Genomic DNA, 23,588 nt, shown 5'->3' with positions numbered 1-23,588 from the left:
ATATAATCTTGCAACAGAAAAAGTGCTGTTTGTCTAAAGAGTATAAGTATGTGATGTATGTGAGTGTTGGTATGTATGTGTGCATGTATGAATAGATGTCCATGTGTTTTAATTAATAATTAAAATTTAATTAATTTAATTTAATTAAAATTAATTTTAATTAAATTAAATTAATTTTAATTAAAATTAATTAAATTAATTTAGTTTTGTATTATTTGTGAAAACAACACAAAACAATCTTTAAAAGATATTAGCAGTCTCTTTGGTCTTGAAAAAATTCCACTGGAATAAAATTTGATGATTGGTGGGGGTGGGGAGGCTCTGAATAATATAAATCAGTTTAGAAAGAAGATGAAAAAGGAGCAGGCATAGACAAAAAGGCGAGAGGGAGAGAGTGAGAGAGGAAAGACCAAGAAGAAGGAGAGGAAGAAGAGGGAGGTGTGTGTGCGAAAGCAATACAGAGCCCTGGGGAGTGAAGTTAGTGAAGTTAACTTATTTTGATGGTTATGTTTGGCAGTTAATTTGGCAGTTACCATCCACAGTTGTGAGTATATCCATGCAGCAGCTTTGAAAAGCCAGAAGCATCATTAGTCCCTGTGCTAAGACTCATATCTTGCATTTGTTGATAATCTTGGCCCCTTAAACTTGCTTGCTTTTGTTTCAGTTTATTTTTTTAAATTTAAAAAAAATTTTAATTTTTTTAAAGATTTTATTTATTTATTTGACAGACAGATCACAAGTAGGCAGAGAGGCAGGCAGAGAGACGGGCGGGGGGAAGCAGGCTCCCCGCTGAGCAGAGCTCCTGAAGCAGGACTCTGAGATCATGACCTGAGCCAAAGGCAAAGGCTTAACCCACTGAGCCACCCAGGCGCCCCCTGTTTCAATTTTTTTTAAAAAAATATTTTTGAGTCCTGATGACAGTTCTTGTTGGTCCTTGTTTTCTATGCTAGGCAGTGGATTGATGCTTCAGTCTCACTACCCTAATGAGTTTAAATTCTGTTTTGAAGGTGGATATGGAGTTAGTGATAGTGTTAGTTTATTCTTTATTCATGAAATTCTGAGGTTGTGGAAAGGAAGGACCCTGGAGAATACAGAGGAGATACAGGGGAAATTTGATCTATAGTAGGAGTAAAATGCATGATCAGGTAGTCAAGAGACTAGTAGTCATGTGTTTTGATTTGAGGTGATTTTAGAGAGGAAGGGCTAATGGAGAAGAAATTAAAATAGATTAATGCCCATAAATGATAGCAGAGATAGAATTTAAGGTATTCGTTTAGGAAGAAGGAGCTGTCTACCTTCCATATTCCAGTCACTCTGCTAAGTACTGATCTCATTTAGTTTTTATAACATCCTGGACAGACAGTTGTTTTTTACAATGTAGAGAATTGCAGCTCAGGGAGGTTAAGCGATTTTCTTGGGTCACACAGTGAACATGGAGCATGTCCAGCATTCAAGACCAGAGTTCCCACTCTTGAGCCTATGGTATGGTTTCCCTTCTCCATTCTTTTCATACTAACTCCATTCTCCCCTGAGGCTTTATAGGAACTCAGGGGCAGGTTGGGGGTTAAAATCTATAGCTCCAAGTCCTCCAGGGCCTCTGGACTTTAGACTTTGAGATCTAGACTTCAAGACCACTTGAAGGGCATGAGTGCTGGGATGATGGAAATTACACATGCCCCTACTAAATATAAGCACTACTTGTTAGAATCTAAGCTGGGGGGGGGGGGCGCCTGGGTGACTCAGTGGGTTAAAGCCTCTGCCTTCAGCTCGGGTCATGATCCCAGGATCCTGGGATTGAGCCCCCCATCAGGCTCTCTGCTTAGCAGGGAGCCTGCTTCCTCCTCTCTCTCTCTGCTTGCCTTTCTGTCTACTTGTGATCTCTGTCTGTCAAATGAATAAATTAAATCTTAAAAAAAAAAAAAAAATCCAAGCTCTAGGATGGCTTCACTGCCGTATTTCCAAAACTTCAAACTAGTGATTGGACCCTAGGCTGAATGCTCAATAAATATTTGTTAAGTGACGAATGGGGGAATGCCCATAGGATAGGCCTGTTTGATGGATTGAAGTGGAACTAGGCAGGAGGTGCTTAGGAGAACAGGAGGAAGGGAGCCTGGGAACAAGCACTCTGCATTTTCTGGGCTGGGACCTAGGGGCAGGATTTCAGCCTCTGGGAGAACTGGTCCATGCCCACTACGGAAGGATCCTAGTTAGAAGTGGGTAGGCTGGAGCTGGGTCTAGGAAACAAAGCGTTGAAGTGCCCAAGGTCGCACTAGCATTGACATGAAGTTGGCCAGGTTGAGCTGCTAATAGTTAGAGTTGAGAGGTGTTCTCTCTGATTAGAGACAGGATTGGATCTAGATCCAGTGCTTCCAGCTATAGAGCTGACAGATGCGAGGGCAGGGAGCCAAGCTGTTGTTAAAAAGACCTGTGCACTGCTTTCTTTACTTAGTGTCCATTATGTGTTAGAAAAATTAAATTGTGTGGAAATGTTCAGTTATGTATTTTTTCTGTCTCTGTCAGCATTGTTTTACTAACCAAATTCCTTTAGATCAAAGAATTTGACATCTGTTAAGTTTTTCCTGTATAATCACAGGTTAGAGCTAGCTGTTTATCCATCTCATTTTATAATTTTGTATGTTATTGCAAATATTTTAGAAATACTAGTTTTTTAAAACCATTATTAGACTTCATTGTCATTGATTATACTGTTTCATCATGTGGGTTTAATATAATTCATCCAATTGTTGGCATAGTGCTAAGTCTGTAGTTGTTTCTGTTTTGTTTTTTTTTAATATTATATTATATTATATTATTATATAATATTATATTATATTGTAAAATTCATGGATGTAACCTGTTCTAGTTTTTGAACTCTTTTCTCAGGGTAGATGTTCGGGAGCATACTTCCATCATCAAATGCTTTAAACTTTATGTTTTTTGGTAGCTTTTGATGAATATTACCTATTTCTTTTCTAAGAGAGTTGACTAGTTTACAGTGAAGGCAGAAATATGATAGGGGCCAGGGCTTATTATCCCTTGGCCTGAGTTATGTGGTTGAAAATATCAATAGTCGGGCACTTGAGTGGTTCAGTAGGTTAAGCGTCTGCCTTTGGCTCTCAGGTCGTGGTCCCAGGGTCTTGGGATGAGTCCTGAATATGCTAAGGAGGGAGCTTTCTTCTCTCTCTACCCTTCCCCCTGCTTATGCTCTCTCTCTGTCTCACTCTATCTTTCATAAATAAATAAATCTTAAAAAAAGAATATCAATAGTCATATAATGCTGTCTCATTTTAATTTATATTTATTTAATAGGTTTGTTCTTTTTTGAATTGTCCCTGATTATATATTTTACTTTGGGAATATGTGATCAAAAAAGAAAGCAACCTTATGCTTATTGTAAATGATCTGGCATAGAACATCGTCCTGTGAGGAGAGAAGAAATCCTGGCATTCTGTTGTTATGGGATTGAATGTTCAGTTCAATCCAAGAAGAAACCTTGAGTTAGAGCTAATGTGCTCCTTTTCCATGTGCCAGGAACTGCATTAAACAGTAGAACAACTTTTTTTTTCAATAACTCTATAAGGTAGATGCTATACACATTTGAGCCACTGTTGAATAAATGAGAGGTTTTAGAGAAAACTTGGGTTAAAAAGAATGGAAAAGGGCGCCTGGGTGGCTCAGAGGGTTGGGCCTCTGCCTTCGGCTCAGGTCATGGTCTCAGGGTCCTGGGATCGAGTCCCACATCGGGCTCTCTGCTCAGCGGGGAGCCTGCTTCCTCCTCTCTCTCTCTCTGCCTGCCTCTCTGCCTACTGGTGATCTCTGTCTGCCAAATAAATAAATAAAATCTTAAAAAAAAAAAAAGAATGGAAAAAGCAGCTGTATTTGAAAGGATAGTAGAAGAGGGGTAGTTTTCAGCCTGTGGGAAAGCCACATTGCCCACGTATTTTCTCTTTCTGTACTGCTTGTGCCGTTCTGCCTCATTTATATACCATTGGAAATGACCTCAATTACAGATGTATTCTGCTTAAGAGTCAGCCTCTCTTAAAACTTTAAATATCTCTGGAAGGGATTTGTCCTGGAAGGTGATGCTAATGTTATTAGCCATTAGTGTAAATTAATAATAAGATGTCTTTCCTTTAGACTCTGCTGGCCACAGCTATCCCAAGGGGTGGAGCTTGGGACGGGGGGTGTTGGGAGGAGGAAGGTGAGGTAAATACATTTAGAGGATGAAACACTTATCAGTCAGAAAAGGATGATCTTATGGGGGAATCATAGCTGGAGCACAGAGCAGAGGCCAGCTCCTGGTGGTTGAGGTTTAGGGTTTTGAGATGTGGAAGTGTGAATGAGGTGGCAGGATGCCAAGGTCAAACACTTCCTATTTCAAAACTCTGCACCCAGCAAGGCCTACATCCCAAAAAGAGGAAGGAAACTTTCTTTCTCCTTTTTTTCTGCACCAGTGCCCTATAAGATTGTAGCAGTCAAGTGGTAATATTATATTCACTAATACTGTGATTTATTACTATTTTTAATACTGTTTTATGATTAAATGAGTATCAAGAAGCCAGTTGAAAAAATAAACTTGTGAAACATGACTTATAATTTGGAGACTAAACGCAGATTTTCGAAGATGTATGTAGGACTGAAAGTTGTGGGTTATATTTCATAATGAGTTTTTTTCTTTTTTTTGTCCAACAGCATATAGCTTAAGTTTGGGAATAATTTCTTCCCTCTCCTCATGCCCTTTGAACAGCTGTTTCTCTGTTTTCAGGTCATTTCTGGTACACAAGGCCCTTGCTCTTTATTTTATTTTTAAAATATTTTATTTGTTTATTGAGTGAGAGAGAGAGAGAGAGAGCATGTGTGCATGAGAGTGGGGGAAGGGAGCAGCCGGAGAGGGAGAGCGAATCTCAGACAGACTTGCTGTTGAGTACAGAGCCTGATGTGGGGCTCAGTTCTGTGACCCTGAGATCATGATCTAGGCTGAAGTCAGGAGTCAGATGCTTAATTGATTGAGCCACCCAGGTGCCTTCCTTGCTCCTTGAACAAACAGGTGCTTCTGATATGAATATAAAATGGCTGGGAAATTAATAAAAAACCTTCTTTTTAGCAGAATAGTCACTGTAAAGTTAATAGTGACTGCATTGTTTCATGTTTGCATGTTTTCATAGACATCTGGAAATCTTGTGTATGGAACAGTCAGACCCCTTGGTAGTCTTTTCTAATAAATGCACTGCTAATGACTCAGGATTTAAAAGACTTACTACATAAATTATTCTCCCCTATGGATTAAATGCCCAAGCTGAAAATAAATTGCAAATCCTAATAGCCAAGCAGAAGGAGTGTACTTGTCTAAGTGAAACATCTTATGTGTAATTTGGCTTGTCAAACAAAGTGAAGTAGGATGAAAGCATCTTACTTAAAATGTGCAGCTGGTGTAAGAGTGTCACACGGGTGCTAATTGTTCGTCACGGGTATCTTCCATGTCTAGTGTTCCTCTTGTCTTCTCTAATCGCTGGTAGCTTTTCCCCTTCTTCTTTGTTCATTGTAGAAAATGTCTCCACAGTGTAAAATGTTTAGGCTTCTATTTTCTCGGTATTTTGGAAATAAACACATCTAGGTGAAAATAAATTTCTCCTCTTTACCAAAATGATTGATTTAAAGTTGTTTATTTAATGAGCTGGTCATGTTCTTTTTTATTTTTATTTATTTATTTATTTGACAGAGAAATCACAAGTAGGCAGAGAGACAGGCAGAGAGAGAGGGGGAAGCAGGCTTCCCGCTGAGCAGAGAGCCCAATGCGGGGCTTGATCCCAGGACCCCGGGATCATGACCTGAGCTGAAGGCAGAGGCTTAACACACTGAGCCTCCCAGGTGCCCATGGTCATGTTCTTTTACTTCACATTTTTCCCGGCACTTAAATATAATGTTTTTCACGTGAACAAGAAGAAGAATATGTAGAGCCTATGTAACATTCTACAGAACACTAGTTTGATGATCATAGGCTTTTGAGACTCATGGTACTCAGAAGACAGGCCAAACTGAAGCCGTGCCTGGTGAGTGGTGGGTGATAATCACGGAATAAATAGCTGCCTTTACCATTGCTACCGTGGCTAGACTTCTAGAGATCCAGAAGTGCATTCTTTTACTTGGTTTTCACCAGGACCATCTGAGGAGGCTTATGAAATGTGTCTCAGAACTATCTGCTTGGGAATAAAGAGGGGAAGCATTTACCTATCATCTTTCTCCATAGGTCAGGGCTGGCCCCACAATCATTATTCCCCCTGTGCTTCCAGGTGGTGCAGCTTTGAGTCCCCAGTGCATTCCCTGGCTGGGACAAAGAGGGGGGTGAGGCATTGTTAAATTATATTTTCACGGAGGTGATCAAAGTCTACTTAGAACTGGTTGCTGCAGTGGTGGCTTGAGCAAGAGGTAGAGCTGAGGAGATTTGCAGCAGGACACAAATGTCCCATATAGACACATTCTAGAAATAGAATTTGTATTTCTGGGTCAAAGGACATCCAAAATTGTATCTCTTTTAAAATACAAATACCCAGGAGAGTACATTCAGGTTGATTGATTTATTATGCATCTAAATATTCTTCTAGTACCTGAGGCTACAATAAGGTTAAGAGATGTGACCCCACAGGACCAGAGCATGTATTCTTCTACAGGGAGAGAGACAGTAAACATGGGAGCAGATACATAAAGTCATTTCTGACAATAGTAAGTGTTACAAAGCAGATGAAGCCTGTGTAATGCTGTTAGTAGTGACCTGAAAGGGACTGAGAGATCATGATGAGAACACCAGGGTCTGAGTGGGGAAGCTCAGGGTTGATAGAATAGAACTAAAGGGGAATGAGGAAGAGGCTGCTGGAAGGGGAAGGAGGGTTGGACCCCAAGGCATGACACCAGCTGTATATTTTATCTTAGGCCTTAACATAATTGAGAGAGATATTTCAGTTTTTGGAGTGTGGCCCTCCCTCAGTATATATACTGTATGGGAATTAATCACTTTTTTTCCCCCCACTTTTTGATTCTTAGATTGTATCATTAACATTTGTATTATATAACAAACGCAATTCCTTTTTCTTTGATGTTTTGGAATATACTTTAGATCTTAGAGTGCCTTAGGGTTATTTTCATCAATCTCTGTTAATGTGGAAAATGGAGCAAATGGAAAATTTCCATTAGGTCATAATGCTTTGTGGCTAGAGGTTTATTGTGTCAATATAATTCCACTTCATATAAGAAGCAGCACTGTTTAACTGCACCTTTGCTCTGGGGAGCTCAGAAAAATTAGTTTTTAAGGCATGAATTTGTTCCTCAGGCCTCTTAATTACAATGCCCAAGATATTTTTGTGACCTAAATAGCAAATTAAGAAACCACCTCTTTACATTGCTAGGTGTTTCCCACATTTGTTGCTAAAAGTAGAGTTTATCCACTCTGTAGAAAGTATGCCATGGGATTGTGATAGCCCCACATTAAAGCACAGCCTTCCTTTTCAGTGATAGGCAAAAGCCATAAGAATCAGAATGAGATCACATATTGAAGGATTAGAATAGTGAATTTGATCTCCCAAATCAGAGGTTTCTGAAGTTTTTGTAATTTGTGTGTCACCTTCTTGATTTTGCTATATTCATTAAATAATGTTTTCCTTTATGTTGGCTTAATTCTTGCTTAAATATATTTACTTAAAAAGAGTTTATATTATTGAAATAAATAGAGGGTATCTTTAAAAACCTACTCCTAACTAGTGACATAAGAATGCTTATCTGGGTGCCATCTAAAGGCATTATACTCACTCCGGTTAATGCTGCTCTCATAGCAGACTCTACTTGTGCCGTACAAGGTGTGTGATCTTGGGCCAGTTACCCAACTTCTCCAAGCCTCTAATATTCATTTGTGTATAATGGGGATAGTGAGATATTATTGCCTACCATGTGCTTAGCACAGTGCCTGATGTAGTAATTGCTCATTAAGTGGAAGCAATTACAAGACTGTATTGTTGGGGGCACCTGGGTGGCTTAGTGGGTTAAAGCCTCTGCCTTCGGCTCAGGTCATGATCCCAGCGTCCTGGGATTGAGCCCTGCATTGGGCTCTCTGCTCAGCAGGGAGCCACTTACTTCCCCATCTCTCTCTGTCTGCCTTTCTGCCTACTTGTGATCTCTGTCAAATAAATAAATAAAATCTTAAAAAAAAAAAAGAATATTGTTGAGGTGATTGTTGCCTTTATTACTCTTGCTGAAAAAAGTACTGGAAATTTAGAAATTGGGCAAACACTTCCATTCTGCACCTATAGAGAGGGCTCAAGGTAGTGGAAAAAATCGCAGACCAAAGAGTTGGCAAATTTGATTATATTCTTAGCTTTCCACTGACCAACTGTACCACTTGGTCCAGGCTTTGGGCCTCTTCTAAGATTGGGTGTCTTTATCAAACAAATTAGGTTTGATTTGATTTGATCCCAAGGCATCCAGCTCATAGGCTGCCAGCTGTTTGAGTGGTTCTGATTATGGGTTATGGTTCATCTGAAATTAGGAGCACTTTTTATTTTGTTTCATTTTTGCTTGCTCTCCAATAGACAAAGTAATCTAGAAGGTTGGTGTGCCCCAGGCTGTTTTCCTGTTTTCATCATGAGTAACTAATTCATGGTCGTCATATTAGTAAGCCTAGGCCAATTATTCATTGTTTTTGATGCTGTATATAATTAATAAATAATGAGCTATTGAAATTTAGTCCTGGTAAAATTATATCATAAAACTGAGGCATTTTTAAAGGATTTGCTGACAGAAAGATATTATGCATAAACTTATTCTATACATTTGACTAACACTTAAGGTATATTTAATAGTATTGTTTGCCAAGCATAGGGACCACTTGACTCATCATTAATTGATGAATCAATTAAAATCAATTGCTTTTAATGAATTAAAAATTATATATGTGGGGCGCCCGGGTGGCTCAGTGGGTTAAAGCCTCTGCCTTCAGCTCAGGTCATGATCCCAGGGTTCTGGGATCGAGCTCCACATCGGGCTCTCTGCTCGACGGGGAGCCTGCTTCCCTTCCTGTCTCTCTCTGTGTGCCTCTCTGCCTACTTGTCTATCAAATAAATTTTAGAAAGTCTTTAAAAATAAAAATTATATGTGAATTTCTAACTACATGGCCTACAATTGAAATAACTTTTCTGTCCCTGGCATGCATATTCCACAGTTTTATGAATTTCATTCTCCTGATAAGGTTGGTCTGGGCTTGGTAGTGATGAAGTTGAAGGTAAGGAAGCAAAATAAAAATTTTAAAAGACTGCTGTAGCTTCTTTTTTAGATGGATGTGTATATAAGTGAGGGCATCTGTGTGTATGTTACTTAGTATGAATCAATTACTGATTTTTGTCACTTAAGAATGTATCTTAGAAACTGTCCCATTCATATTGCTTCGTCATTGTTTTGAATGACTGCAGAGCATTCCATTGAGTGGAAGGGATATAAGTGTTTAATCTGTCTCCTTGCAATGGACAGTTAGGCTTTTTCCTAACTTCTGCTCTTACCCTCAGTAGTGTATCTGTGGGTCACATTGCTGGGTCGGAGGTTATGTGCATTTGTAATTTTGATTAAAATGGGCCAATTGGTTTTTAAGAACGTTGAGCCAGTATACACTCCTACCAAAAGTGCATGAGTGAGTCCAATTCTGGTCAACCGCTTTTCTCTGCCAGGGCTCCTGTCTTCCTATATTACCATCAGTTTGAATGTTAGTTTCTCACACTGTATTGCGTCTGGGAAAATGTTTATTAGGTGGGTGTTAGTATTGTTAGTATTGTTAGATTGTTAGATTGTTAGTATTTGTACAAATTTCATAGGGATTAAATCTTACACTGAAAACCACTTTCTTAACTGTATGTGTTTGCTGAATTAAATGGCAGCACTGTTAAGCATATTGGAATGTACTTTACGTTGCTTCAGAGCACAATTATACCAGAGTAGAAAAACCTCCAATTTGCAAATTATCAACAACTAAAGGTTTCCATGGAGATCATTTTCATAACGTAATGAAACACACTATTCATATTGTATGAAAGGTTTGGCTATAAACAGCATTATTTGCATTTTGTTTTTCTTAAATTCAGAAGGAAAAGGCCGCTAGATACTGTTTCTATATTTTTAGAGAAAACTAATATTAGTTGGTGAAGTTGCACTAAAAACACATGAAATTATTCTCTCCATCCTTCATTCTGGCCATTTGATTGTGTACATGTGGGTTAACTACACATGCAGCCTCTAGATTGGAAGGTAGAATTTCTATGGTTCCTTTAAACAAATAGACTAGTTTGTGTTACACAATGACATGAACACCCTCTTTCTTTTCCACATTAAGGATTATTACATAGATAGAGAAAACCACTATCCCAAACTACTGTTTCTTTTCTCATTTTCTTCTTGAGCTACAGCTTGGCATCTATGAGAGTCGATTCCTGAAGGAACTTAGGTTTTATTTATTTTTTATGCTAATGTGATCTTTTCTAAAATTGACCATTGTTCTAATAGTTGAGGTTTTTTTTTTCTTTTGGCTTTTATAAAAGAGCAGCAGATGTTCAAGAACTTTTTTTAATGAAGTTTTCCTCTTTAATTTGACTTTCAAATGTGGTACTTAACATAGCTTCCTACCAGTTCACTTAACAAGAAAAAAATGTTTCCATTATTGACCTATTTGTAAAGCAGTTGTGGTGTTGGATATAGTTTATAGTGAAGATACTGGTTAAATCTCATAGAAAAATGCATAATTAATATAAAATCTCTTAGAGTTATTAAAATACAAATACAAATTAAAAAGTTAATATTAGGCAATTACCTTTTGTGTTTTCCTTTTTAGTACATATATTACATTTTAGAGAAACCGTATGATTATACTGAGTATTGAATTTAAAATTGTTCTTTCCCCTAAGGAAAGCAGTTTGTTGTGTTATTCAGACAGTGGAAGAGCAAAATGAGGCTTTGTTGTGGTATGTATTACTTTGGCTTCATGCCTTCCCCACAAATCACTGAAGGTCATGATGCTTGAATTGAAGGGGGAAAAAAAACCATTTTTACTGAACCATAGCACCCCCTAGCATCCTAATAGTTTTTGTTTTGAAAATTCAAAGGTACATTTTGTTTATGCTTATAAAAAAGAACCATTAAGGGCGCCTGGGTGGCTCAGTGGGTTAAGCCACTGCCTTCGGCTCGGGTCATGATCTCGGGGTCCTGGGATCGAGTCCCGCGTTGGGCTCTCTGCTCAGCAGGGAGCCTGCTTCCTCCTCTCTCTCTCTGCCTGCCTCTCTGCCTACTTGTGATCTCTCTCTGTCAAATAAATTTAAAAAAAGAACCATTAATCTAATACCTAATATCTCTTATATTTTTATGACCAGGAAGGGATCTTTGAAAGATTCTATAGAAATTATGGAGAATGTGGGTCGTCGCCCTTTTTGCAAATAATTGTTCCATTACTTTCCATGGAGTGTTCCCTGTGTCCATGGAGTATTCGGGTCAGGATGCAGATCATAAGTTTTCACTGCATGCGTTGTGATCTGTATAGGAGTGGTAAATAGTTAAGTGTTCCTCGGTCCACCTGCCTAACCGCACTGACTTACATGTTGCAGGTACTTCTCCCAGCAGCTGGTCTGTTACAGTTACAGGATGTGAAGAAGACCTGCTGTGAATTTTTGGAGTCTCAGCTTCACCCTGTCAACTGCTTAGGAATTCGAGCTTTTGCTGATATGCATGCATGCACAGACCTCCTGAACAAAGCCAACACCTATGCAGGCAAGTGGAATAGACCTCGGCTGAGTTTGAGATGGAGGAATCTGGAGCTTTTGAGTTCTGATATGAATCTGTAGTGATTTCTAGAAAGTTGTGTCATGTTTCTGGATCTGGACTTTATAAAAATACATTTAAAATCTTATAATGTATCACTGCATAATTGAAGTATGTTTATAAAATTCTGAACTTAAAAAAAAAGAAAAACCTCTATAAATTGGTATTGGGCCTAAATAGAATAGCTAGTTTTATGCAAGTATTGAATCCCTGTCTTTTTTGAGAAAATATTTGCATATGAAATTAAGTCATCTAATTTCTGTGGCTTTGTACCCCCTTTTCTTAAACCCAAGGCAACAATTTTCTGGCTTAAAAATTTTCAAGGTGTTGAAGTCTAGTTGCCTTTGGGCGGAGTGGAAAAATAGATCTGAAATATAGGCATCTTTCTCCTTAGACACTAGTTCTCAGAATCTCCTGCTGGCATCCTCCTTCTGTGGCAGAGGCAGCCCATTGCTCTTGTCAAGGAAGCCATCACTTTGTTTTCTATATAGGACCCTCTGATCCTGATCCCCATCTCTCCAGTTTAGGGGGAGAGTTTCTTGTTATTGTTTTGGATATAGCTCAAGTACACAAAAGTAACTTATAATTTATTTTGCTGTGAATTTATAAGCATGTAAAAAATACATATTAAAGGTGATTGTTAGGAAGTTTCTAATTTTTTTAAACATCTTTGGGAAGGTAAGTCTGGTGGAAGTTATAACCCACCATCTCTGTCCTATAGTTGTAAGATCCAGTAAGAACTGTTACTATAGAACCTTCCATGACCACTGCCCCTTAATATGCTTTAGAATCCCAACTTCCTCCAGCCTTCAAATGCAAGAGCCACTTGTCTAAACTCCACTCCACAGTTCTTACTCAACAGGACACACTGTAGCACACTGACCGGGATAAGGAGGGGTGTGTGTGTGTGTGTGTGTGTGTGTGTGCTTTTACATATGTGTGTGTGTGTTTACATATGTATGCACCAAGCACTGAAGAAAAGTATGCTATCATCCCTATTGTATTTATCAAAGAAATAATGGTAAGTGGTTAGCTGGAGAAAAAACCTGCAGTGCTGCAGTGAAACATAATATGACCAGTAGATTTGAATTTTATAGATTTCTTTGGGGTGGCCTGATTGGTCTGAATACCCTTTATAAGATTCTTTCAGTGGGAAAAACATGATCTGAATTTCAGAAGGCTAATTTACAGATGAACTTTTAGCACACAGCCCTTCTGTAAGCTGGGGAATGCCTATATATGTAATGATATTCATGTAACCCTTCTGAGTGGGATGAGACATTTTAAGAAAAACCAAAGACAAATTTGGATTCACTGATGTATTCCAGTGTTCTTTAGCTCTTCTTCAGCTAAATAGAAAATTTTCCTTCTAAATCTGTAAGATCCATTAACTCTAGACATAATGTGCCTGTTATGAGTGATTTATATTGGGAGAACGAAGGAGGCTTGTATATTTTTTGATGATTTTTTTTCTGCATGAACATATCTTTCTTGGGCAGCTAGTTGTCTCATATGACTTGATACACATTACTGACTTTAAGAGATAGGGAAAGGGACTGGGGACAGAATGAATAAAGCAGGACTCATGCAAAAGATGTCCACACATAATTCACATGATGTACTAGAACTCTTAGTTCTGCTTCTGTCAGAACCAACTCATGCTCTGTGTGTTTAGGAGATCTTTATTAGATTTAATTATTTCTTTTTCTTATTTAAAATCTTAAATTTAGTGTGGTATACTATAAAATAAGAACAGTTATTCACCAGAATTTGAAGACCTCTATGTCTTCGTTTGTAGAGTCCTTCTTCATAATTATGCAGAGAATTCTTTGTGGACAGTTTATTGTCATTTTCAGCAAAATCATAAAGAAAAATTCTTAATTTTTAAAAAAATATTTTTAAAATTTATTTTAAAGAGAGAAGGCTCAGGGAGGGTGAGAAACCAGTGGGCAGGGTAGAAAGTGTGAGCAGGGATGGTGTAAATCCTTCCTGCTTATCCTGTTGCACTCCCTTAGCTGTGGCAGTGTGATGCTGGCAGTCATAGCCCGTCACGCTGGCCCCCATGCTTCACTGGGGCCTGTAGCGACATGTTTTTCAAATCATAGACAGCTGAGGGCGACTAGACCAGCCAGGTTAAATGATCTGCATACTGAGGCATGGTGTTCTGGACTGTAATCAGCCTTTGTTATGCTCTTGAATTATTTTCTTAGCTAAAAAGCTAGGTGAAATTATTTTTGCTTCATGCCTAAAAAAGAAAATTTTCACACCCAATTCCAGGTTGTACAGACTCGTTTGGATAATGCCGACTTGTGGATGCTGTTAGTTCCCATGTATTTTGAGTGGTGTCTGTATTTTAAGAGTTTCCCAAATCACGAATACCTTTGTTTTTAGCATTTTCTCCAGGACAAAAATATGGAGGAGATAAAAAGTGAACTTACTGGTTTCAATGCATTTTAATAGTCCCAGACTGTTTTGAAAGTTAGATTTTAATCTTAACTTGAAATATGAATTTTATTTAGCATTCTGTGTTGACAAACAAAAGTTGCCAGTTGTGGAATTGTAAGAATTTAAACAAATTTAAGGGAAACAACAGTTTTATGTTTTTAATCGTTCATTCATCTCGCCACTGCTGACATTAAAAGTTTGAGAAGCTGCTTACTCTCAGTTCTTAGTCATCTTTGGGGAGATTTGCAGTATCATTTTCAAGCCAGTGTTCTGGCTCAAGTTCTAGGATTGGTGAACACTCAGTATTCCCCAGTGCCAGGAAAACCTGCAGTCTTCTCCAGTCCTTAACATACTTTCAATTTTCTTTCTTGCCCTCTTCTTGATATTAACCCTATTGTCTGTTTACATCCTGGCCTGAATTGCCACCCTATTAGTCTTTCTTCCTTGCTTGCAACAATGACACTTTTTTATATGCCCAGCTGTTTTCATGTGTGTCCCCTCTCCCTTTGTCTTAAATGAAACTTTGTTTTCCCTCCAAACCAGATTGTTGGGGGCCGACTTCTTCTTCTTTTTTTTTTTTTAAATTTATTTATTTGACAGAGAGAAATCACAAGTAGACAGAGAGGCAGCCAGAGAGAGAGAGAGAGGGAAGCAGGCTCCCTGCCGAGCAGAGAGCCCGATGTGGGACTCGATCCCAGGACCCTGAGATCATGACCTGAGCCGAAGGCAGTGGCTTAATCCACTGAGCCACCCAGGCACCCAGGGGCAGACTAATTTAGGGAACACCCCTCCCCCCCAACTCTGGGAAGGTGGGTGAAGGGGTACGACTTCAGACTGTTGTTCTGTCCCTGTCACCATCCTCCATTCTGCCCCTGCTGGCTGGAGGTCTGCAGCCTGTTTTCCCTCCAGACCTCCACGTCTGCTTCTGTCTTTGACACCTAGATTGTCTCCTCCCTCTCTACTTCCTCTCTTTTGCCGTCAGCAATCTCGGGATATTTCCTGTTGGCTTCCTTGAGATTCCCTGGTCATGGTTACTTGTGGCCACCATCTTTCCTCCATAAACAGACGTGCCACCTTAGACCTTGATTCCAGGGCATGTTGAACCTTGTTTGGACACCTTGTTGATATTTGAAACAGCTTTGTGCTGACTCTATTCTTGCCTCCTCATGTATTTCTTCATAAATCTGTTCTCTGATTCCACTTACCCTGCAATCTCTTGGCCCTTTAGCATAGTCTAAATGGCTAGTCATTTCAAAGCTATGCTTTGTGTGTGTCTACCTTTACCCAGGCTGCCGTGGGTGATAAAGAGGCTCAGGGCAATTTAACCCCTGCTTACAGGGCCAATAATATTCCACTTACATCCAGGTTCAGTGTCTACATTATGCCTTATTCTCTGTAAAAGTAGGTCCCATAACATTTTATTTATTTTTGCAATCAGTTTGCTTCAATCATTTGCCCACCATTCTGTAATTTAGGCTAGGAGTCACTGCGTGGGGTAAACATCTGTCAAAAAAAGCCTGTGATTTTGAAAGCTGCCCTTTTGAAAGAAACTTGTATTGAGAGTTTGGTTTTTATAGTAGTATTACTAGCCTTGACTGTGTGATATGCATACTAAAGACTAAGGTGCTGATTATCCAAGGGTCTTTGCAGTGTTAATTTACCAATACAGAAGATTTTCCCTTTGGAGAACCATGAAAGCATTTGATGTACGAATTCATGCCGACTTAATTGATGCTTCTTACAAGAACTAATCATTTTTATGTTTTTACATTCATAATGTTCCTCATTTGTGTCCTAGTAAGTGACATGCAATCTCTCTGCTCTGCTTTGGGATGATAGTTTTTCTCATTCAGATGAGTAAGCTGTTTCTAGGTTTCACCAAAGCTGTCTGTGTTAATGGAGCTGCTGGAGATATAAATGTAATTTTTTTTTTCCTTAGAGGCTAATAGTATTCAGAATGAAAGAATCACAGAGTATTAGCACCTGTAGGGAACTTAGCGGTAATCTCATCTAACATTTATTTTATTAATTAGGATAATGAAGACCGGGGGGATTTTTATTTTCCCAAAAACACTTTATCTCTCAGGGATAAGCTGTTTTGGGATCTGAAATATGTTATTATCCATGCACTTACCCTCATTTCTCAGATGGAATTCTGTACTAGGTGGAATATAGAGGAATTATAGGAATTCTTAATGGCACTTAATTCTGATCAAAAAGGTTTTTGATGTTGGGAAATCAAATATAAAGGATGCTTTGTAGCTTATCACAGGATGTATAACTGAACAAACAAAACTTTGGACTTTTATTTTGTATTTTATTGGACTTAATTTAGGATGAGGGACCAGAGCTAATGATCCCCAACAGACCTTGTGTGACAAATCCCAAGGCTTGTCTTTCATTTCTCTATAATCTTATTTTAGTTGCAGCAACGAAGCAAACAGGAAAATTCAACTATCCTAGAGAGTGAACAGAATCATATATAAGGAAGAATGTATATGTATATCATATATATACAATGAATGTGTTTAATATGTATTGCACATTCATGAGATAGTATGTACTACTGGAGTTATGCCTTCCTGCAGTTGTGGGATTTGTCTAGAGAAAAGGAACTGATTATTGAATGTCAGCTTAACTAGGCTGGCTTTACTCAGCAGCAGTGGTAAACTAGTAAGGGCAGGTTACTAAAGTCACAGTGAAAGCTCTGTGCTGTAAACAGTAATTTGTCAACATGTGAGTAAAAAGGTTGGAGGCAATAGTTGAGGTTGGTAAGGGAGAACCATGGTAATGAAGATAGGAGGTGACTGAAGCCAGTCTGGGGATATGGGAACTAACCAAACGCTGACATGATCTGCTCTTTAGGATTACATTTTAAGTATTTTGTGGGTACATTTTAGTGCGTGCAATAACTGTTAATTTGGGTACCTCGCTGAGGTGCAGTAAGCTGAGTAAGAATTCATTCAGTGAAAAGGAAGAATTTCTTATCTTGGCTTTGTGACAGGTATTAAGCTTATATCAGTCAAACCAATCCAAAGATGTTAGCATTTTAGCTGATAGTGTATTGAATAACAGTTCTGTAACTCTGTCTAGAAAGATGTAAGGTGATTATCTCATTCTCTTCTTCCAGGGTCAGACCATATCTATGAAACTGAGTTCATTTTCAGGTTATGTGTTTTGAGAGAGACTGACAAATGGAAGCCCTAAATTTGGAGCCAGCATGATGGTGAAGATCCCAAGCAGTATTATGTAAGAAATGCTCAAGAGTTAGGAGTTTGTAGACCATGGAAATAAAATTTAGAAGAACATAATGCTCTATAAAAGTTTGAAGGAATTTCAGGAGTAAGAGACATTAATCACGTCTTTGGTGGGCAGAGGTAGTGTCAGTGTTAGAAAATAAGAGGGAGAAAGATTCTAGTGCAACATAAAGCCGAACTGCCACTTATAATAAGTGTTCAAGAATGGTGTGACTACCTTGCTGTCTGTTGATGTGTGCAACATGTGTAACAGATAACCATCAAATACAAGCATTTTAGAGGTTGCTCTGACAGAAAATGAAAGTTGTGTCAGGGACCTTTCAGATTTCTTATATAACTAAATTTTATGATTTCCCATGGCATTAGAGGAAAAGATTCAACAGGATTTGTGGAAGAATTTATTTTAGGGTTTAAAGAGAGGAAGGGATGTAGGAGGGGGGAAAAAGGAAGTTCTTTAATGGATACAGAGTTTCATATTTGCAAGATGAAAAAGTTTTGACTATCTGTTTCACAACATTGTGAGTATACGTAAAACTACTGAACTGTATACTTAAAAATGGTTAAGATGGTAAATTTTATATTCTTTGTCTCACCACAAAAAAAGGAAAGAAAAAGGAATGAGGAATTGAGGTTTCATTTAGCCTTGGAATCAGTGCAGATAGTAGAGCCATTAAGACACAAAAGGAGGGATGCCTGGGTGGCTCAGTTGTTAAGCCACAACCCCGAGATCAAGAGTCACAGGCTTGGGAGGCCTGGGTTGCTCAGTGGGTAAAGTGTCTGCCTTCGGCTCTGGTCATGATTGTGGAGTCCTGGGATTGAGCCCCGCATCAGGCTTCCTGTTTCTCCCTCTTCCACTCCCCCTGCTTGTGTTCCCTCTCTCTCTGTGTCTCTCTCTGTCAAATAAATAAGTAAAGTCTTAAAAAAAAAAAAAAAGACACAAAAGGAGTATAGGAGGGCACTCTAGGTATCTAGAGGAAGGTACTGACACTCTTTGAGGTGTAGGTGGATCTTAGTCTTGATTGCTTGAGGGAGAATGAGAGTGAAGTGCACTATCAATTTTAAGAAATTCTCTGACTGCAATAGCAATAGGCAAAGGTAGCAGGCCAGTGGAGGACCTTGATTTATTTTGAGAGATAATCAGACTCAGCCAGAGAATCTTTGCCAAGCATCCAACCAAGGTGGGGGAAACTGGGCAATGAAGAAAAATTCAGATAGTAGAGCCAAGGTAAGTGGCCTAAAGTGGTGAATAATGTGAAGTTTTTAGAGGACTGCTTGTATGGATTACTGGGTGTGTGGTTGGGGATGAATCTGATTAGAAGAGTCATGGTGATGATTCAGATCACGTAGAGACTAACAGGTGGAAATTCAAATATTGAGGTTTGGAGAGAGGTTGAATCTGGGAGCAACCATACTGGGGTGCTAGTTAAAGATAGCTGGGGACACATAAATGTGGATGAGATGGGTAAGGGAGGGTAAGCAGAAAATGAAAAAAGGGCTCAGGGCAGACAGGACAAATAAGCACAGGCAGCAGACTCAAATGTTTAGGGAGCTGAAGGAGACAAACTGAGTGATTAGAAAGGTTAGACAGACACCTGGCTGGCTCAGTGAATAGAGCATGTGACTTTTTTTTTTTTTTTAAGATTTTATTTATTTATCAGAGAGAGAAAGTGCACATAAGCAAGGTAGCACAGGCAAGGGGAGCGTCAGGCAGAGGGAGAAGCAGACTCCCCGGCGAGCAAGAGGCCTGATGCAGAGCTCTGATCCCAGCACCCTGGGATCATGACCTGAGCCGAAGGCAGACTCTTAACCCACTGAGCCACACAGGCCTCCCAAGTGTGTGACTCTTGATCTCGGGGTTGTGGGTTTGAGACCCACGTTGGGTGTAGAGATTACTTAAAAAAATAAAAACTTTTTAAAAAAGTTTAGAAAACAGTATTATAGAATCTGAATTGGGAGAGAGTATCCTTAGGATTAAACACTGTATGGGGGTTGAGAAGTTTTAATCTTAAGAAAAGGACTTCCAAAGAACAAATTCAGGGGAAGGGTGAGCCAGAGGCTACGCTACAACAGGTTAAGATGTGAGAGCACAGTGCTCCAAAATGCAGAGGCTTCTGCTTGTATGAATAAACTAAAGAAGTTTTGTATGAATATCAACAATGTAGGGCAGTGGCCCAAGATGGGGAGGATAACCATTTTTTTTTTTTCTTACTTAGGACAGCATTTGTCCACTGAAGTCAGGACAATAAAATGTGTTCATTATCTATAGCAAAACTTTTTTTCCCACTGGGGAAGGAAACTGGGCCTAGTTTGGAAATACTTTTATTTTTTCTTTTATAAAAATCTTAAGCACTAAGATGTTCTTCATTTTTGCCTCACCACCCCCAACAACAAGTATTCTGTATCTATCCATGTACAAAATGCCTTTGTGGGACCTGTGGGGTCCAGCATCATACATCATCCAGTGGGAGTCTTGCCCACTTGTGCATTGCATAATAGGCAGACAGACTCGTGTCTTGGCTGTGGACTCTGAAGTGACCCATGAACCCATTCTAGCCCTTCTTGACTGAAGTCAAGGAGCCACTGGAGAACATTGACCTAGATGGTCACCTGTGGTCAAGAGAGTCTTTGAAGAGGTCTAGGTTTCCAGAGAAGATCCAGCACTTACCAGAGGGATAAAAAAGTTTGGATACATTAGAGTGGGTCAGAACAGTTTGTCTTTACACACATCACACCTTCCCTAAGGTACTACAGCACAGGAGCAAGAAAGAACTTCCTCAGGAAACAATTCTTTTAGTGCAGAAAAGGGAGAGTGTATGAGTGAGTGCCCAGGTACACATTTCTACTAACTGTGTGGTGGACTCCCATCAAAAAGCCTTCCCACTAGCTGCTGGGAAAGCCCCCTGTCTCAGATCCTCTCAACAGACTCATGGCCAGCCCATCCCCTGTGTGCTGTGCCCCTTACCTCCACTGTGTGGCCAGTTTCCTATTTGTGCTTTTGTAGAAAGCATCAAGAGTGGGCTTTGGAAGGTGACAAACAAGCACATGCATCCAAATCTGTGGGTGAGGGAGAGACCACAAACTTTAGCTGTAGCACCACCTTTAAGAAAACAAGAGGCTGTGAGCACTCAGCTTGGTGTGTTGCAGGATGAAGACAAGCATACAAGCTTAAGATTTCTTCCGCAAAAGAGAATAAGAAGCTTAGAGCAGATGTATCCATGGAAGGTCCAGGAAATCCTCAGAATCTCCAGCAGGGCTAAAGACAGATATTAGTCCCCTAAAGACAGTAAAGTGACTGCTACTTCAAATGCAGAGACAGCAGCACATAACTCCAAGAAACATTAAAAAATCATGGTAATATGACACCACCAAAAGGTCACAGTAATCTTCCCATAACCAAGCCCCAAAACATCCAAGATCTGTTATTTTCCTGATAAAGAATCAAAATAGCTGTTTTAAGAAAACTCGGCTTCAAGAAAACACCAATAATTCAGTGATTTCAGGAAAACAATACAGGAATAAAATAAGTTTAACAAAGAGAGATCATTTAAAAAAATTTTTTTGGAGCTGAAGGATTCATTGAATGAAATGAAAAATGCAGTGGAAAAGATCAACAGACTTGATCAAGCAGAAGAAAGAATCAGGAAGCTTAAAACTATCCAGTCAGGAGAACAAGGGAAAAAAGAATGAAAAGGAATGAAGAAAAGCTGCATAATCTATGAAATTCCATCAGAAGGACCAACTGGTGAATCAGTAGAGTTCTAGAAGAAGAAAGGGAGAAGAGGACAGAAAGTTTATTTAAAGAAATAAGGGCTAGGGTGCTTTGGTGGCTCAGAGTGCTAAGCACCTGTCTTTGGCACAGGTCATGATCTCAAGGTCCTGGGATTGAACCCTGCATTGGGCTCCCTGCTCAGCGGAGAGTGTGCTTCCCCCTCTCCCTTGGCCCATCCCACTGCTTGCGCTCTCTCTGTCTTCCTCAAATAAATAAATAAAATCTTTAAAAAAAAAAAAAAAAAGACAAGAAGAAGGGCTATCTGGGTGAAGATTTGGATATCTAAGTTCATGAAGCTTTTATAGGTCACCAAACAAAATCAACTTAAAGACATTTTCTCTAAGATGCATTATAACAAAATAGTCAAAAATCAAAGAGATCATCTTTTTTGTGTGAGTGTTAGTCACCATACTGTACATCATTAGTTTTTGATATAGGGAGTTTGCTTCTTCCTTCTCCCTCTCCTTTTGCCCCTCCCCTGCTCATAGGCTCTTTCTCTCTCAAATAGATAGAATAGAATACAATAATACTGTAATATGGTGCTGTGTTAATTCTAGCACAAGATTAAACGATAAAAGTATCAAAAATAACTATAGCTATAATAATTTGTTAGTGAATGCACAATATAAAAAGTAATTTTTCAAAAATTTTAATTTATTAACATATAATGTATTATTTACAGGTCTGTGAATCGTCAGGCTTACACACTTCACAGCACTCGCCATAGTACATACCCTCCCCAATGTCCATAACTCAACCACTCTCTCCGTACTCCCCTCCCCCAGCAACCCTCGGTTTGTTTTGTGAGATTAAGAGTCTAAAAAGAGGTAATTTTTGACATCAAAAACCATAAACTGTGGAAGGGTGTAAAAGGGTAGAGTTTTGGTATGAGATCAAAGTTAAATTTTTAAATTTTTATTTTTAAAGTTAAAATAGATAGTTATATCTGTTATAAGTTTTATATGAATCTCATGGTAACCACAAAACAAAACTTTATAGTATATATACAAAAGATAAAGAGAAGGTAATAAAGCATACAACTATGGAACATTACCAATTCACAAAGGAAGGAAGCCAGAGGGAGAAAGGAACAAAGGAAATACAAAACAGCCAGAACACAAGAAGATGGAATTAGTAAGTTCTAATTAATAAATACTCTAAATGTAAGTGGATTGAATTCTCCAATTGAAAGGCATACAGTGGTGAGATAGATTAAAAAAACAAGACCCTATTATATGGTGTCTACCAGAGACTCACTTTAGCTTTAACGACTGAGTGAAGGGATGGAAAAAGATAGTCCATGCGAGGGGAAATCAGAAAAGAGCAAATGTAGGTATATTGATATCATACAAAATAGATCTTGAGCCAAAAACAGTAAGTAGAAACAGAGAAGGTAATTACATAGTGACAAAAAGTTTGATTCATTGAGAAGATGTAATGATTAAAAATAAGTATGACGTGGGGCATCTGGGTGGCTCAGTGGGTTCAGCTTCTGCCTTCTGCTCAGGTCATGATCTCAGGGTCCTGAGACCGAGCCCTGCATGGGACTCTCTGCTCAGCAGGGAGCCTGCTTCCCCCTTCTCTCTGCCTGCCTCTCTGCCTACTTGTGATCTCTCTGTCAAATAAATACATAAATTATCTAAAAAAAAAAAAAAAAAAGTATGACCCAACATAGAGCATCTAAGTATATTAAGAAAGACACACCAGAAAGGAGAAATAGACAACAATAAAATAATGGTAGGAGGCTTCAAAATCCACTTTCAAAAATGGATAGATCATTTAGACAGAATATCAACAAGGAAACTTTGGACTTGAACCATAGTTTAGACCAAACAGACCTAACAGACGTGGAATATTCCATCCAACAACAGCAGAATAGACATTCTTCTCAAGCACATACAGAATGTTCTCCAGGATAGATCATGTGATAAGTCACAAAACAAATCTTAGCAAATTTAAGATTAAAATCAAACTGCCTATCTTTTCTGAGCACAGTGGTACTAAGCTAGAAATCAGTAACAAGACTAAACTAGAAAATTCACAAATGTGAGGAGATTAAACAACATACTCTTGAACTGCCAGTGGGTCAAGGAAGAAATCAAAAGGGAAATAAATATCTTGAAGCAAACAGAAGCACACCACACCAAAATCTATGGGATGCTTCAAAAGTAATTCTAAGAGGAAAGTTTACAGTGATAAAGGCCTATTAACAAGATGGGATTGGGAGGGAGACAAACCATAAGTGACTCCTAATCTCACAAAACATATTGAGGGTTGCT

At 38.9% G+C, this 23,588-nt stretch overlaps 1 protein-coding gene across 2 annotated transcripts in view; it reads left to right on the top strand.

The window, feature by feature from the left end:
• The window catches only part of KLHL2 (kelch like family member 2), a 105,327-nt gene that overhangs the window by 47,067 nt on the left and 34,672 nt on the right, over positions 1 to 23,588 (top strand). For both annotated transcript variants that reach the window (XM_059374215.1, XM_059374216.1), the window contains one exon: positions 11,625 to 11,787. In XM_059374215.1, coding sequence (XP_059230198.1) covers positions 11,625 to 11,787 — 163 coding nt within the window. The remainder of the gene's footprint in view (positions 1 to 11,624; positions 11,788 to 23,588) is intronic.

Source organism: Mustela nigripes, chromosome 1 (assembly GCF_022355385.1).
Source record: "Mustela nigripes isolate SB6536 chromosome 1, MUSNIG.SB6536, whole genome shotgun sequence".
Lineage (NCBI taxonomy): Eukaryota > Metazoa > Chordata > Mammalia > Carnivora > Mustelidae > Mustela > Mustela nigripes.
This window is presented reverse-complemented; position numbering and strand designations above follow the sequence as displayed.